Here is a 15,746-nt window from a genome sequence, read left to right as displayed (position 1 = left end):
AAAATATTTAAGTGCCTTTGAATGTTGTGTGGTAGTAGGTGCCAGGCGCACCGATTTATGCCAAGAACCGCAACGCTGCTGAGTTTTTCACGCTCAACAGTTTCCCGTGTGTATCAAGAATGGTCCATCACCCAAAGGACACCCAGCCAACTTGACCCAACTGTGGGAAGCATTGGAGTCAACATGGCCCAGCATCCCTGTGGAACGCTTTCGACACTTTGTAGAGTCCATGACCCGACGAATTTAGGCTGTTCTGAGGGCAAAAGTGGGTGCAACTCAATAGGAAGGTGTTCCTAATGTTTTGTACACTCAGTGTTACCCTCGGTTTGTTGTAATTTGTGTTCTGAATATCGTACATGGTTCGACAAAGGTAATAGATAGATAAATAGCTATCATGTTTGTGCATAATAGGCTAGTGTAGTAGGCGCAGCATATAGGAACTCCTACACAGAATGAGGAGGGGGAGAGTCGTGACAGGGAGATAGGGACGATACATCTGACTGATCATTCTGCTCTGCACAGTTCAATGAAAGGTCATTGTTTCAGCGCTGGGATGTCAGCGCGCTATTCACCTTCAGATTATCACACAGGCGTTTGTCAAGCAGAGGCAACAAATGATACATGAACTGCACATGCACAACTCTAACAGTGTTCTTCAACCCTGCTCCTGGAGAGTGATCGTGTGCACACTTTTGTTTTAGCCCAGCACTAACACACCTGATTTAACAAATCATCAAGCCTTTTTTTTTTTGCTGAAAGAGTGGTGTTAGTCCTGGTTTGATCAAAACCCTGCATACATACGCTACTGCAGCTCTCTAGGTCCAGGACTAGCAGGAGTGAAGAACACTGCAGTAGAATGTTGATTACTATGGCATCTCCATGGGGTCTAGGCCTGCAAGTCACCTTTCCAGATCTCCATGTGCCGCTCCACTGGCGCATAACTGAAGCTGATATATGGGACTGCAATTGCAGAGTGGTATTTATTTGCTTGGGCCTCGCACTGTCACGATCGTCTTCAAAAGGAGTAGACCAATACGCAGCGTGTTGAGCGAACATGATTTACTTTATTATATTAAAGTGCAAAAACCAAAACAATAGACGATTCGTGAAGTCCACAGTAACAATGACCGTAAAGGAACAAAAACCCACCAACACAAAGTGAAACACAGACAGTTAAATATGGCTCCCAATCAGAGACAACCAGCACACAGCTGACACTCGTTGCCTCTGATTGGGAGTCATTCATTCAAACATAGAAATGAACCCAACAGAAATACCAACATAGAAATACACCCAATGAATGAACACACCCTGGCTCAACATACAGAGTCCCGGAGCCAGAGCGTGACAGTACCCCCCCCTAAAGGTGCGGACTGCGACCGCGCCTCAATAAGGGCTAAACAAGGGAGGGCTGGGCGGGCATACCTCCTCGGCGGCGGTTCTGGCCCCGGCCTTGCCCACCACCCTCCAAACAACCCCCCATAGCGCCCCTGGTCCGGTCTGACCCCGCTGGCTGGATCTGGACTGGACATTGACGGAGCGGATTGCTTACGCTCCGTTGTGGAGCAGCTGACCGGTCTTACCAGGCTGACGACTCGCACCCCGGGCTTGGTGCGAGTAGCAGGAACGGGCTGAACCAGGCTGACGACTCGCACCCCTGGCTTGGTGCGAGTGGCAGGAACGGGCTGGACCAGGCTGACGACTCGCACCCCTGGCTTGGTGCGTGGAGCAGGGACAGGCCGGACAGGGCTGGCGACGCACACCGTAGGCTTGGTGCGTGGAGCAGGAACAGGCCGGGCAGGGCAGTCGACGCACACCGTAGGCTTGGTGCGTGGAGCAGGGACAGGCCAGGCAGGGCTGTCGACGCACACCGTAGGCTTGGTGCGTGGAGCAGGGACAGGCCGGGCTGGGCTGACGACGCATACCGTAGGCTTGGTGCGTGGAGCAGGAACAGGCCGGACAGGGCTGGCGACGCACCCCGTAGGCTTGGTGCGTGGAGCAGGGACAGGCCGGGCTGGGCTGTCGACGCACACCGTAGGCTTGGTGCGTGGAGCAGGAACAGGCCGGGCAGGGCTGTCGACGCACACCGTAGACTTGGTGCGTGGAACAGGAACAGGCCGGGCAGGGCTGTCGACGCACACCGTAGGTTTGGTGCGTGGAGCAGGAACAGGCCGGGCAGGGCTGTCGACGCACACCGTAGACTTGGTGCGTGGAGCAGGAACAGGCCGGGCAGGGCTGTCGACGCACACCGTAGGTTTGGTGCGTGGAGCAGGAACAGGCCGGGCAGGGCTGTCGACGCACACCGTAGACTTGGTGCGTGGAGCAGGGACAGGCCGGGCTGGGCTGGCGACGCACACCGTAGGCTTGGTGCGTGGAGCAGGGACAGGCCGGACTGGGCTATGGAGACGGATAGGAGACCTGGAGTGAAGAGCTGCCACAACCCGTCCTGGCTGAATGCCTACCTTCACACACTCTGTGTGAGGCATCAGCACAGGACGTACAGGGCTGTGTACCCGTACTGGCATAACAGCACGTGATACTGGCGCAGGATATCCGGGACCGAGGAGAGGCACTGGAGGCCCCGAGCGCTGAGCCGGCACACTCCATCCTGGCTGCATGCCCACCTTCGCACAACACGTGCGGGGTGCTCGCACAGGACGTACCGGACTATGCCGGACCACTCGTGGCACAGTGCGCAGCTCCGCATACCGCGGAACCTGCCCAGTCTCATGCTGCCATGCCTGAGTACGGGGAGTTGGCTCTGCTCTCCATCCAGGCTCCGCCAACCTGCCTTCTGGCCCCCAAAACCCGGTGGCCTTCTCCCTTCATCTCCTATTTCGCCCTGTGGCAGCCTCCTGCTGCCCAGTCGCCCATGCCGTGTGCCCCCCCCTAAAAAATTATTGGGGGTGCCTCTCGTCCGTCCGACGATGGCACTGCTGACGCCGCTGCTCCTCTCCTGCCTGGGTCTTTCCCCTTCATAGCCCTCCGGTACCGGACGGCCTCCTCCTCGGTAATCTGCCCCCAACCGAGGAGGCCATCCACCAGAGTCACCTCCTGCGTGTGTTCCTGGACACGCTGCTTGGTCGTTGTATGGTGGGTTTTTCTGTCACGATCGTCTTCAAAAGGAGTAGACCAATACGCAGCGTGTTGAGCGAACATGATTGACTTTATTATATTAAAGTGCAAAAACCAAAACAATAGACGATTCGTGAAGTCCACAGTAACAATGACCGTAAAGGAACAAAAACCCACCAACACAAAGTGAAACACAGACAGTTAAATATGGCTCCCAATCAGAGACAACCAGCACACAGCTGACACTCGTTGCCTCTGATTGGGAGTCATTCATTCAAACATAGAAATGAACCCAACAGAAATACCAACATAGAAATACACCCAATGAATGAACACACCCTGGCTCAACATACAGAGTCCCGGAGCCAGAGCGTGACACGCACGCTTCACATATACACATATGCTCTCTAGATGTCCTCAGAAGTTTGTATTTTCTTCTAGAACACAAAAGAAATCAATGAAACCTTTTGTTTTCCAGTTACTTTGAAAGAGACGCTCCTGATTCTAATTCCACTCCACGCAGCTCTTCTCTAATCTATAGGAATGTGGCTGCAGTATATCTGTAGTCATAGGTCAAAGAGTAAGAAGTGATGGCACAACATAGTATTTCGCTCAATAGAAGACTTCTCTCTCTCCCCTCTCCCCTGACCCCTCTCTTTCACTCTGTCTCCTTCATGTCCTTCTCTCTCAGTCCCCCTCACTCCCTTGCTTCCTCTGTCCTCCCCCTACCCTCTCTCTCAGCTGAACTGTGGTATTAGACTGATGGCCAGTATATCTTCTTCCTCCTCCCCCTCTCCTCCAAATATTTCCCCTTCCCTCTCCCACCCCCTTTTGAACTGTGTTATCGGCTTGATGGCCAGTGTTGTAGCGTTAATTGATTCTAGCGCGGCTTGCAATTCTGTGTCTGTGGCAGAGCCTTCCTCCGCTGGGGAACAGTAGATTAACTACTGACACTAGATCCATCACACAGAGGTGAGGAGGAGAGGAGAGAGGGAGGAGAAATGGAGAGGAAGGAAAGGAGAGGAGAGGGGTAGAAGAGAACAGGAGGGGGCGAGGAGAGGAAAGGGAGAAATATAGAGGGGGAGAGGAGGGGAGGGGAGAGGAGGGGAGGAACGTAGACTGGGAAGAAGAGAGGAGCAAGGGGAAGAGGAGAAAGGAGAGATGCAACTGGGGAGATAACACTGCATCCTCTCTTTAAACCTGGAAGGGGTGGGATACATGGGAGGATAATAATCTGTGTAATGTTCTCTGCAGTGCTTTCAATGGGTTTGTCAGAGAGGGCTGTCATTTCAGTGTTGTGGAAAAAGGTGTTCCCTGGTTGGCTACGATAGCTCAGTGTATGCACATTCAACATTTGCACCTTACAGTTTAGTAGGTACTTCATAGAGAAATGCAGCCTAGTTCTTATATCACCTGATCCAAATTATTACCAAAACTAGACTATTTGGAAAAGGATTTCGATAATAGTAGAAAATAACACACTGCTAACATACAAGACGTGTCTTTCCTTGGCAATAACATTTTCCGACACAGATTACAGAGTAAATCAACACACCAGCCCAGACGTACCTTGGCCATGGCCTGTGAGTTGTTGAGAGTCTCTGAAAGGCGTGGGTAGGTGTAGGAGCTGTAGGGGTGTGCCTGAGGGGGACTCTTAAAGGCCCCGCTGGCCCCGTAGGGCACGTTGGGCTCCTGGAGGCCGGACCCCGACCTGGAGCGCTGTCTGACGGCCGGCGTGGGGCTGGTCTGCATCACGTACGACGACTTGGGCCTCTTCTCGTACTCACCTCTGGAAACGCCGCTGTGGCTCCACTCGCTGTCTGGGTAGTTGATTTGCTCGCTGTGCAGCGAGGTGCGAGACGGCGTCCCCACCATTGACGCGTCCCGGTAGTCCTGACTGGACGAGCCGCCTACGGACGCCCGGTAGTACCCCCCTGTCGTGGACCCGGCAGACCCCCCTCCGCTGCCCACCCCGGACCCAGAGCCCACCTCGTCGGCCAAGCGCGCCCCCGCCACCTTGCTCTCCAAGTACGTGTGGTAGTCCGGAGGCAGCTTGGCGTAATCGGTCTTCTGAGGCATGGCATCGGGGTAGAAGGGAACGCGGGTGGCGTGGGTGAGGTGGCCATTCTGTTTGGGGAAGCGGTAGTGTCTCCCCACGGCCCAGTCCCCATCTAGAGCGAAGCCTTTACCGTCCTTCCCGTAGGGCTCCAGTGAGAAGTCCCTGCTGGAGGTGTCCAGGTCACAGGAGTAGCGGGAGTAATAGTGGCTGAAGCCGTTCTCCTCAGGGGCGTTGGGGTGGGGGTGTGGAGGGTGGTGGGAGGGGGGTTTGGGGGCCCCGGACCCGGCCTGGTGGGGGCCCGTAAGGCTCTCTTTACGCAGGGAGTTGGAACGTGTCACAGAGATGCTGTCGAACTCCTCCAGGAGACCATTGATGGACGTGTCCTTCGGGGGCCGGTTCCCTCGAACGATGGTCTGGGGAACAGACAGTAAATACACAGTTAACTTACTGTCGCTACGCATCGCAGTGAGGGAACCATAGAAATAGAATGGAACAGGAAGATTCATTCTAGTAATTATATTTATATGAAAGTAACTACTTGCCCATGCACAGTAGATGGAAACAGTTAACTTACTGTAGCTACGCATCGCAGTGAGGGAACCATAGAAATAGAATGGAATAGGAAGGTCCATTCTAGTAATTATATTTCTATGAAAGGAACTACCTGCCCATGCACAGTAGATGGATAACAAGTAGCCATGATGATACACTCCTGTCTTCAAATGAAATATCTGTACAATCAATGGAAATATGAATAGTAATTTTTCCATTGAGTAACATTCCACTGAGGTGCTGTGTATATTTTCTGTGATAAAATGAAAATGAGAGAAGTGAATGCCTACTTCTCTTATAGCAACAATAGGCATCTCCACACTGCCTGGTCTCATAGATTAGACATAACATAGTAAACATAAATCCAGGACACACAAAGGAGTATGATATGTTACATTTGGTATGGTTCCATAAGACAGAAGGTTACTTAAGGCAAAAATGAAATTAGGGTGGTTAGTTGGGGTGGATGGATGAGCATATAATGCGAACGTCTAGAAATTCAAAGGTTGGGTGCTCGATTCGCATCGCGGACAACTTTAGCATTTTAACTAATTAGCAACTTTGCAACTACCTACTACTTTTTAGCTACTTTGCAACTACTTAGCATGTTAGCGAACCCTTCCCCTAACCCTAACCTTAACCCTTTAACTTAACTCCTAACCCTAACCTTAACCTTAACCCTAACCTTAACCCTAACCTTAAACCCTAACCTTAATCCCTAGCCTAGCTAACGTTAGACACCTAGCTAACGTTAGTGTTAGCCACCTAGCCACCTAGCTAATGTTAGCCACAACCAATTGGAATTTGTAACATTTCATATGTTTTTCAAATTCGTAACATATTGTACTAATTGGAGTGTCCCGGATGTACATGTACTATGTTACGTCTACCCCTTGAGTCCAAGTTGCTCTACAACCCCCAGTGTGAGTTTTTTAATACAGTCAGAATGGATGGAGAAAGGATGAAAAGAGCTACCCTGAAATGTGAGAAGAGGAGAAAGCAAAAGGTACACGTACACACACGCACACGCACACACACACACACACACACACCACACACTGCTGCTTAAAACCCCTAATGCAGCTGAAACAACAGCAGCATTGCTCATCCCATCCTACCCACGGTAAGCTCTTTACACGGCTGAGTCAGAGAGGGCTGTGTGTGGGGTGTGTGCGGTCGCAGTGTGTGTATGTGTGTACACAAAACAGATCTCTGTGAGGGGAATCAAAGCCCTGTGTGTCTCTGCCTTCAGAGGATCAAAACAATGTGAGGTAAAAACATGAGGGTTAGGGCGACAGAGGATGACACAGCTATTTCTCTCTCTCTCTCTCTCTCTCTCTCTCTCTCTCTCTCTCTCTCTCTCTCTCTCTCTCTCTCTCTCTCTCTCCTCCCTACTTGGCTTTTGAAGGAGATGTAAAAGGACAATGCTTCAGGATGTCCAAACATGATGCTCTATATTCTATAGTTAATGCATTGTGCCTTGTTCATTTAACCGTTTTCAGAGGTTTATACATCTAACGGTGTAGCATCAGCACATCAACAGACACACAGGACAACCCACTCCCCTGTCTGTCACCTAATTGCTACATAGTACACACTGTATGTCATCAACTGTCACATGCAGTGCTGTGAAAAAGTATTTACACCCTTTCTGATTTTCTTTATTTTTGCATATTCTTTATACTGAATGTTTTCACATCTTCAACCAAAACCTCATATTAGATAAAGGGAACCTGAGTTTACAAATAACAAAAAAATTGCCCTCTTACACTCAATAACTGGTTGTGCCACCTTTAGCTGCAATGACGCCAACCAAACTTGGGTGTTACATAACTTTGCTTATAAAATAAATGAAATAAGTATGTAATTGTTGTGTTATTTGTTCACTCAGGTTCCCTTGATCTAATATTAGGTTTTGGTTGCGGATCTGATAACATTCAGTATCAAAAATATGCAAAAGTAGAGAAAATTAGAAAGGGGTCAAATACTTTTGCATAGCACTTTACGTCCCAGACTGTAGTGGTTGTGTCTGGACAGTACTGTTAGAAATCTATCATGTTTTGGACAGAAACTTTAGAATCAATTTGTTTTCAATTCAAGAGATGAATTGTAATTCAAATTCAGGAATTCAAATGTGTCATTTTTCTGGGAAGGCTAAAGTTAAACATGAACACTCACTAATTCAATTGGCAGGGAGCACTGGAGAGTGTCAATTATTTAATAAAACATTAACCTTGTTTGGTTGAAAATCAATAACCTGCGTATAGGAGACAGAGAGAGGGAGAGGAAAGAGAGAGGGCGAGAGAGAGTGAGAGAGAGAAAGCGAGAGAGAGACACGCGCAAGGTTAATTGTGTGCCAAATCACTGTCAACATCACGTAAAGTCGGTGCTGGAAATCTTCCCATTATTTTGAATTAAGGGCTGATAGTTTGGAGTACCTAGCTCTCTCTCTCCCTCTCTCTCTCCCTTCTTATTGCCTTCGGAGCGGTGGTTATTCGCAATGTCTCGTGGCGGTGGTGACAGCAGCCATATTTCAGCGCGCTGAGTCTCTGTCCCATCCGCCGGTGATAAGCTGTAATAGATCACCTGGATTCACCTGGTCAGTCTGTGTTATGGAAAGAGCATTGGAAATGTTTTGTACACTCAGTGTATTTCTGTTTGCTCAATGTACGCACTGGGAGAGAGGAGTGAGGAGAAGGTAGGGCAGGGGGAAAGGGAAGGAGGAAGAGGAAAAGGGAGGAGAGAAGTGGAGGCAAGACAATGAGGGGAGAGGAGCGGGCAGGACAGGGAGACAGGGGAGCCCGAGAGTGGTGTGGTGGTGAGGGGAGGACAGGGAGACAGGGGAGCCCGAGAGCGGTGTGGAGGTGAGGGGAGGACAGGGAGACAGGGGAGCCCGAGAGTGGTGTGGTGGTGAGGGGAGGACAGGGAGACAGGGGAGCCCGAGAGTGGTGTGGTGGTGAGGGGAGGACAGGGAGACAGGAGAGCCCGAGAGCGGTGTGGTGGTGAGGGCAGGACAGGGAGACAGGGGAGCCCGAGAGTGGTGTGGTGGTGAGGGGAGGACAGGGGATGGGGGTATGAAAAATGAGGCTCATTGGGAGATAAGGGGGATTAACCTTGGATGTAATGAAGGAGGGGAGAGAGGGAAGAGAGGAGAAGGAGGGAGAAATGGAGGGATGAGGGGGGGGGGGGGGGGGGGGGGGTTAATGAGGTTGCCCTCTGGGTAACTCTTGGCTATAACCCTGTTTGAGAGCCTACGGTTCACTGGCCACAGCCCTGCGACCATCACACACACACACACACACACACACACACACCACCTCCTCTCCAAGCCGTTCCTCTCAACCATTCTTTATTTCATTCTTCATCTCAATGGGAGCTCCTGGTTGCATACAAATTGGGGTCATGTAATTCTTGTCATATACTGGATTCTTGTCATACTGTATATTCCTAGTGGGTACATACTGACACAGGTGTGTCTCATCCTCCGCCCCCTCGTCTCCGTTTGTCACACACTGATGCACTGCACCTACAGTACACACACTGTCCCCAACATCTCCTCCACAACCGTCTCACACACCCTCACCCCCTCACACTCAACACACTGTACCTCAGGGGCCACTGGAAAACAACACTAAAACACAATTTGGACATGTTTTGTTGGTTTGATCCTAATTATGATGACGCAAATTACTCATATGAGGCGTATTACTCATATAAAACTCTCTTCCAATATCTCAAAGCCCTCCTCCCTCCTTCCCTCCTCCCTCCCTCCTCCCTCCCTACTTCCTCCCTCCTTCTTCCCTCCTCCCTCCTTCCTCCCTCCCTCCTCCCTCCCTCCTCCCTCCCTCCCTCCTCCCTCCTTCCTCCCTCATCTTTGTCTTTCTCTCTTTCTCACTGAGGGCTTTTTTCTGTCACGACTTACACAGCAGAGAATACACACACACAGACACACACACAGGCACACACACAGTGTAGTAGCGTATCAGTAAACAATCTCTGGACTGTAGTGTATTCGTTGCATTGTTTGTGAGATAATGTCAAAAGGCCCTTGAGACCCGGGACAAATAACCCTCTTACGACTCTCCTTCATGGCTTCCTACTGTATCATTGATCTAACGAGGGACAAATTATGCTGCAAATTATGCTTTAAAGGAACTTTTGCATAACTAGAGAACAAGTGATGTTGACACAAAAATAGTATTTGATAGGAGCAGGACACCTTTTGATCACATTATGTACAAGTTCCCTTCATTTAGAATCGTGTAGCTCAGTTGGTAGAGCATGGCGCTTGCAATGCCAGGTTTGTGGGATCGTTTCCCACAGGGGGCCAGTATGAAAAAGTATGAAAATGTATGCACTCACTAACTGTAAGTCGCTCTGGATAAGAGCGTCTGCTAAATGACTAAAATGTAAATGTAAAAAATGTGCTTATAAGGTTTGACAAATCTTTCTCCCAAAGTATTTTTCAAACATAATAAAGCATACGTAATGGTGCTTCAGGCCTTTGTGTTATTGTAATGCTATGTTAGTAAGTAGTGTAATTCAACCCCTGTATGTCACACCATTCTGTATGCTTGCTCAACATCTTCCTCTACTCTTCTGTACAGTAGCCTGAGGACGTTTACTCCTCTAGCTCCCTCTACAGGTCATTGGTGGTAACAAGAATTGTCTGACTGACTGACTGTCCAGGACAGGGTACAGGGCCAGGACAAGATCACGGTGTGTGCTATGGATGAGTCCTACCAGATGACCCGGGAGAGGATTTCTCCGGTGGAGAAGGAGATCTGGAGCCACTCGGCCATCAAGATTAAATCAGGGGACACATATAAGGGTAAGACTAACTCCAGGGGCCACATAAGGGTAAGACTAATTCCAGGGGCCACATAACGCAGTAAGACTAAGGATGCATCCCAAATGGCACCATATTCCCTATATAGTGTACTATTTTTGACCAGAGTCCTATATAATTCAAACCCTGCTCAGACACAGCGTCCCAGTGTTGATGTAGCATACAGTACATGATCCTAGCCTAGGTTATTATGCCCCCTACTGGTTTGTAACAGTAATGCAGCTCAAATTCATGTTTAAAGTTTTTTGGGCGTATAACAGGAAACACATGGTATACACAGTGGGAAATGGGAGGAGCCACTGTTACATGTAATCTTTGCATGAATGAAAGGGCACAGCACACAAAACCACTCCAGGTAGGCACAGATCTAGGATCAGCTAACTCTCCCTAAATCCTAACCTCATCCATAGCCGGAAACAACTCAAACTGACCTTAGATGAGTGTCTTGGGTTAACTTTATCCTACTCCATTTTTACAAAATGACACAACAAGTACATTGTGCGGCTCTTGAAACAGTATTAAATTGTGGTTAAGATTGAGTTTCTGAGAACATGATGTGTTTATTAGAGACATGGTTTTGGAAAAGCTCCATGATTAATGTTGGCAGAGGCTGACCTCTTTCCTCAGGGCGTGCTGCCTGTTAGTTAATAACCTTCATCTTACATTCCCCAATCCCCTCATTAAAAGAGCTTTTGGTTAAAGCAGCTAATAACTAATCACCACCATCATCATCATCATGCTCTTATGGAATAGTGGTGAGACGCAACACCATTAGAACTCAAAATATTGGAAGAATACTCTTCTCAGAATTCTACTAAAATCACTTGCGTTGAAGGGGGGGGGGAGAGAATAAGAGAGGTATGTGAGGTGATGTTCAAATCAAAATCAAATCAAATCTAACTTTACTGGTCACGTACACCGTATTGCAGATGTTATCGCAGATGCAGCGAAATGCTTATGTTTCTAGCTCCAACAGTGCATCAATATCTAGCAATACAATGACAATACACACATAATCCAAAAGTTGTAAAAAAAGAACACGAAATTAAGACATATCAGAATGAGCAATATCAGAACGAGCAATGTCAGTCCGGAATGTGAATATATATGTATGTGAATGGTGTGTATTGACAAGATAGACAGTATGTAATAGAAAAGTTGTGTTTGGCAGTAGTTATATAGGATGAGCCATGACTAGAATACAGTATATAGGCTTACATATAAAGTGGGTAAAACAGTATGTAAACATCATTAAAGTTACCAATGTTCAATTACTATGCTGCGCTGTTTGTTGCTACTTGGCTACCTGCCAAACTTTTCGCTTTTTACTTTTAATAATCGTTTAATCAAACTCTGTATTTAACACATTTACCAACATCTTAGTTTTGTCCTCATTCAATTTTTTCTCCCCGGACACTTTATCTGGACATGGATCTGCAGGACCTCCACCAGCCGAAAAAGCTAAGTAACATTATGCTTTCTAATCGCAGTCGCTCATAATATGCAGGATAACTATCGCTTTAAGGTGAGGATAGCCGAGTTGCAAGCCTGGCTTCAGACGCAATCATTAAGCAAGGGCAATTTAAGTGTAGGACAGGATGAAACAGCATCTGTACCACCAGTAAATACAGGTAGTAGTGTTAATCCCCCCACACAATTTTCTCACGGCTTCTGGAAAGAAACGCTGTCCGCATGCTCAACCAGTGTCGCTCATTCAGCGGATAGAAACGTTCAATTGGTTTTTCCCACTAAGCAACGAATCGGAGTCTGAGCCCGAGCATTCTCGGGTTTCTCCTCCACCCGCTCGGATAAATTGAAATCCCTACTCATTGGCGACTCCATTACCCGCAATATTAGAATTAAAAATAATCATCCAGCGATCATACACTGTTTACCAGGGGGCAGGGCTACCAATGTAAAGGCTAATCCGAAGATGGTGCTTTCTGAAGCTAAAACTGGCAAGTGTAGAGAGTATAGGGATATTGTTATCCATGTCGGCACCAACAATGTTAGGATGAAACAGTCAGTGGTCACCAAGCGCAACATAGTTTCAGGTGTAACTTAGCCAGAATGATGTGTCGACATCAAGTAATTCTCCTTGGCCCCCTCCCAGTGAGGGGGAGTGATGAGATCTACAGTAGACTCCCACAACTCAATCGCTGGTTGAAAACTGTTTGCTGCCCCTCCCAAAATATTGCATTTGTAGATAATTGGCCCTCTCTCTGGGACTCGCACATAAACAGGACCAAGCCTGGCCTGCTTAGGAGTGATGGACTCCATCCTAGCTGGAGGGGTGCTCTGATCTTATCTATCAAATAGACAGGGCTCTAACTCCTCCAGCTCCACAATGAGATATGGTGCAGGCCAGGCAGCAGGCTGTTAGTCAGCCTGCCAGCATAGTGGAGTCTGCCCCTAGCACAGTCAGTGTAGTCAGCTCCGTTTTCCCTATTAAGACCATGTCTGTCCCTCGATCTAGATCGGGCAAAACTAAACATTGCGTTGTTCGCTTTAGCAATCTCACTGGAATAAAAACCTCCTCCATTCGTAATTTTTGAAAGAGATTGTGATAATACCTTACATCTCAAAATAGGACTACTTAATGTTAGATCCCTCACTTCCAAAGAAGTCATATTCAATGAACTAATCACTGATCATAAACTTGATGTGATTGGCCTGACTGAAACATGGCTTAAGGCCTGATGAATGTACTGCGTTAAATGAGGCCTCTCCTTCTGGTTAAACTAGTGACCATTTCCCCCGCGCATCACATAAAGGTGAATTTGTTGCTAACATTTATGATCGCAAATGTCAATTTATGAAAGAAAATGACGGTGTTTTCATTTTTTGAGAGTCATGAAATCTATGCAGCCTACTCAATCGCTTTTTTAAAGTTACTGTTACAGGCTTCCTGGGCCATATACAGCGTTCCCCACTGAGTTCCCTTAATTCCTATTGGACCTCGTAGTCATGGCAGAAAATATTTGAATTTTTGGTGACTTCAATATTCACATGGAGGTCCACAGACCCACTTCAAAAGGCTTTTGGAGCCGAAAAGATCATGATCATTATAAAACAAATTACGGACTCCTCTTTGAATCTGTATATTTCTTCAAAAATCTTTTGTCCCGAGTATGCACAGAACTGCCTGGACCTTGGATCAATGGAGACACTCAAGTTTTTTAATCCTGTATCTCTCGACATATTCACGAAAATAGTAATGGCCTCTAAACCTTCCAGCTGTCTACTGGACCCTATTCCAACTAAACTACTGAAAGAGCTACTTCCTGTGCTTGGCCCTCCATAACAAACGTCTCCCTATCCTTCGGATGTGTACCAAACTCACTAAAAGTGGCAGTAATAAAGCCTCTCCTTAAAAAGCCAAACCTTGACCTTGAAATTTTTTTACAAACTAATCGGCCTATATTGAATCTCCCATTCCTCTCAAAATGTTAATGATGGTGGATTGATGGATTTCCACATTTTTAGTTACATTTTTTTTCAAGACTACACCCCCATATGCCATGTCTTGAAATATGCAGACAGACGGATTAAAAGTAAGTTTACATTGTAATACTTCTGACAGCCAACTTTCTTGCTCCGTCCATAACTTTTGGACTTAATAGCATTCCCAGAAAGCATGGATTATTGAGTCATTGTTAGTTTTACACTGAAGACATGACTCTGCCATTGTGCTGTAGAATTTGTGAATTTTGTCTCACTGCCTTCCTGAAGACATATAATGCATACAAAACGCTCCAGTCTTGTTTTTTCGACTCCATCGTAGTACTGAGACCACATTTGTGACGGTGGTAAATGACCGTTTAATGGCGTAAGACCAAGTCTTTGCGTCTGTCCTCGTGCTCCTAGGCCTTAGTACCGCTTTTGACACCATCGATCACCACATTCTTTTGGAGAGATTGGAAACCCTAATTGGTCTACACGGACAAGTTCTTGCCTGGTTTAGATCTTATCTTATCAGTTCATCTCTGTGGATGGTTTGTCCTCTGACAAATCAATGGTATGTTTCGGTGTTCCTAAAGGTTCTGTTCTAGGACCACTATTGTTTTCACTATACTGTATATGCTACCTCTTTGTGATGTCATTCGGAAACACAATGTAAACTTTCACTGCTATGTAGACGACACACAGCTGTACATTTAGATGAAATTCTGAAGCCCCAGAATTGCCTACCCTGGCAGCCTGTGTTTCAGACATAATGAAGTGGATGACGGCAAATGTTTTACCTTTAACCTCGGACAAAACGGAGATGCTAGTTCTAGGTCCCAAGAAACAAAGAGATCTGCTGATGGATCTGACAATGAATCTCGATGGTTGTACAGTTATCTCAAATAAAACTGTGAAGGGCCTCTGAGTTACTCTGGACCCTGATCTCTGTTTTGACTAACATATCCCAAATATTTCAAGAGCAGTCTTTTTCCATCTTCGTAACATTGTAAAACATTTTTTTTTAAAGATTATGCAGAAAAGCTCATCCATGTGATATCAAAATCAAAAGTAACATTGAAAAATAGCCATCAATATATAAACAAAGAATCCCAAACACCAAACATAATGTTCATAAATCGGAGTGCAGTGCAATGGCAATTGCGTCGTCCGTGGATCTGTTGGGGCGGTATGCAAATTGTAGTGGGGCTAGGGTGTCGGGTAAGGTGGAGGTGATATGATCCTTAACAAGACTCTCAAAGCACTTCATGATGACAGAAGTGAGTGCTACACGGTGATAGTCATTTAGTTCAGTTACCTTCTTTCTTGGGTATGGGAACAATGGTGGACATCTTGAAGCAAGTGATGACAACAGACTGGGATAGGGAGAGATTGAATATGTCCGTAAAATTAGAGCCAGCTTGTCTGCACATGTTCTGATGCCATCTGGGCCGGCAGCCTTGCGAGGGTTAACTCGGTTGAATGTCTTACTCACGTCAGCCACGGATATTGGGAGCACACAGTCCCCATAAGCGGCAGCGGCCCACGTTGGCGGCTTGGTGTTGTTTTCCTCGAAGTAAGCGAAGAAGGTGTTTAGCTTGTCCGGAAGCAAGGGGTCATGTCCCTGCCACATGCGTCTCGTGTCTGAGTCGTTCGATTGCGACTCAACTTTGTCCCTGTACTGTTGTTTTGCCTTTTTGATTGCCTTATGGAGGTCATAGCTGGTCTGTTTATACACGTCCATGTTCCCAGTCACCTTGCTGTGGT

General features: G+C 47.3%; 1 protein-coding gene across 1 annotated transcript in view; it reads right to left on the bottom strand.

Moving 5' to 3' along the window:
* Positions 1-15,746, bottom strand: part of LOC311108375 (serine/threonine-protein kinase PAK 5-like) — a gene marked incomplete at both ends in the record, with an annotated part of 49,229 nt that overhangs the window by 19,152 nt on the left and 14,331 nt on the right. The window contains one exon of the mRNA XM_084151011.1: positions 4,645-5,547. Within this exon, the coding sequence (XP_084007137.1) occupies positions 4,645-5,547 (903 nt within the window). The remainder of the gene's footprint in view (positions 1-4,644; positions 5,548-15,746) is intronic.

The sequence above is a fragment of the Coregonus lavaretus genome (genome assembly GCF_964263955.1).
Source record: "Coregonus lavaretus genome assembly, chromosome: 33".
NCBI classification, from domain to species: Eukaryota; Metazoa; Chordata; class Actinopteri; order Salmoniformes; family Salmonidae; genus Coregonus; species Coregonus lavaretus.
Note: the sequence above shows the minus strand (reverse complement) of the source record. Positions and strands in the feature narration are given on the sequence as shown.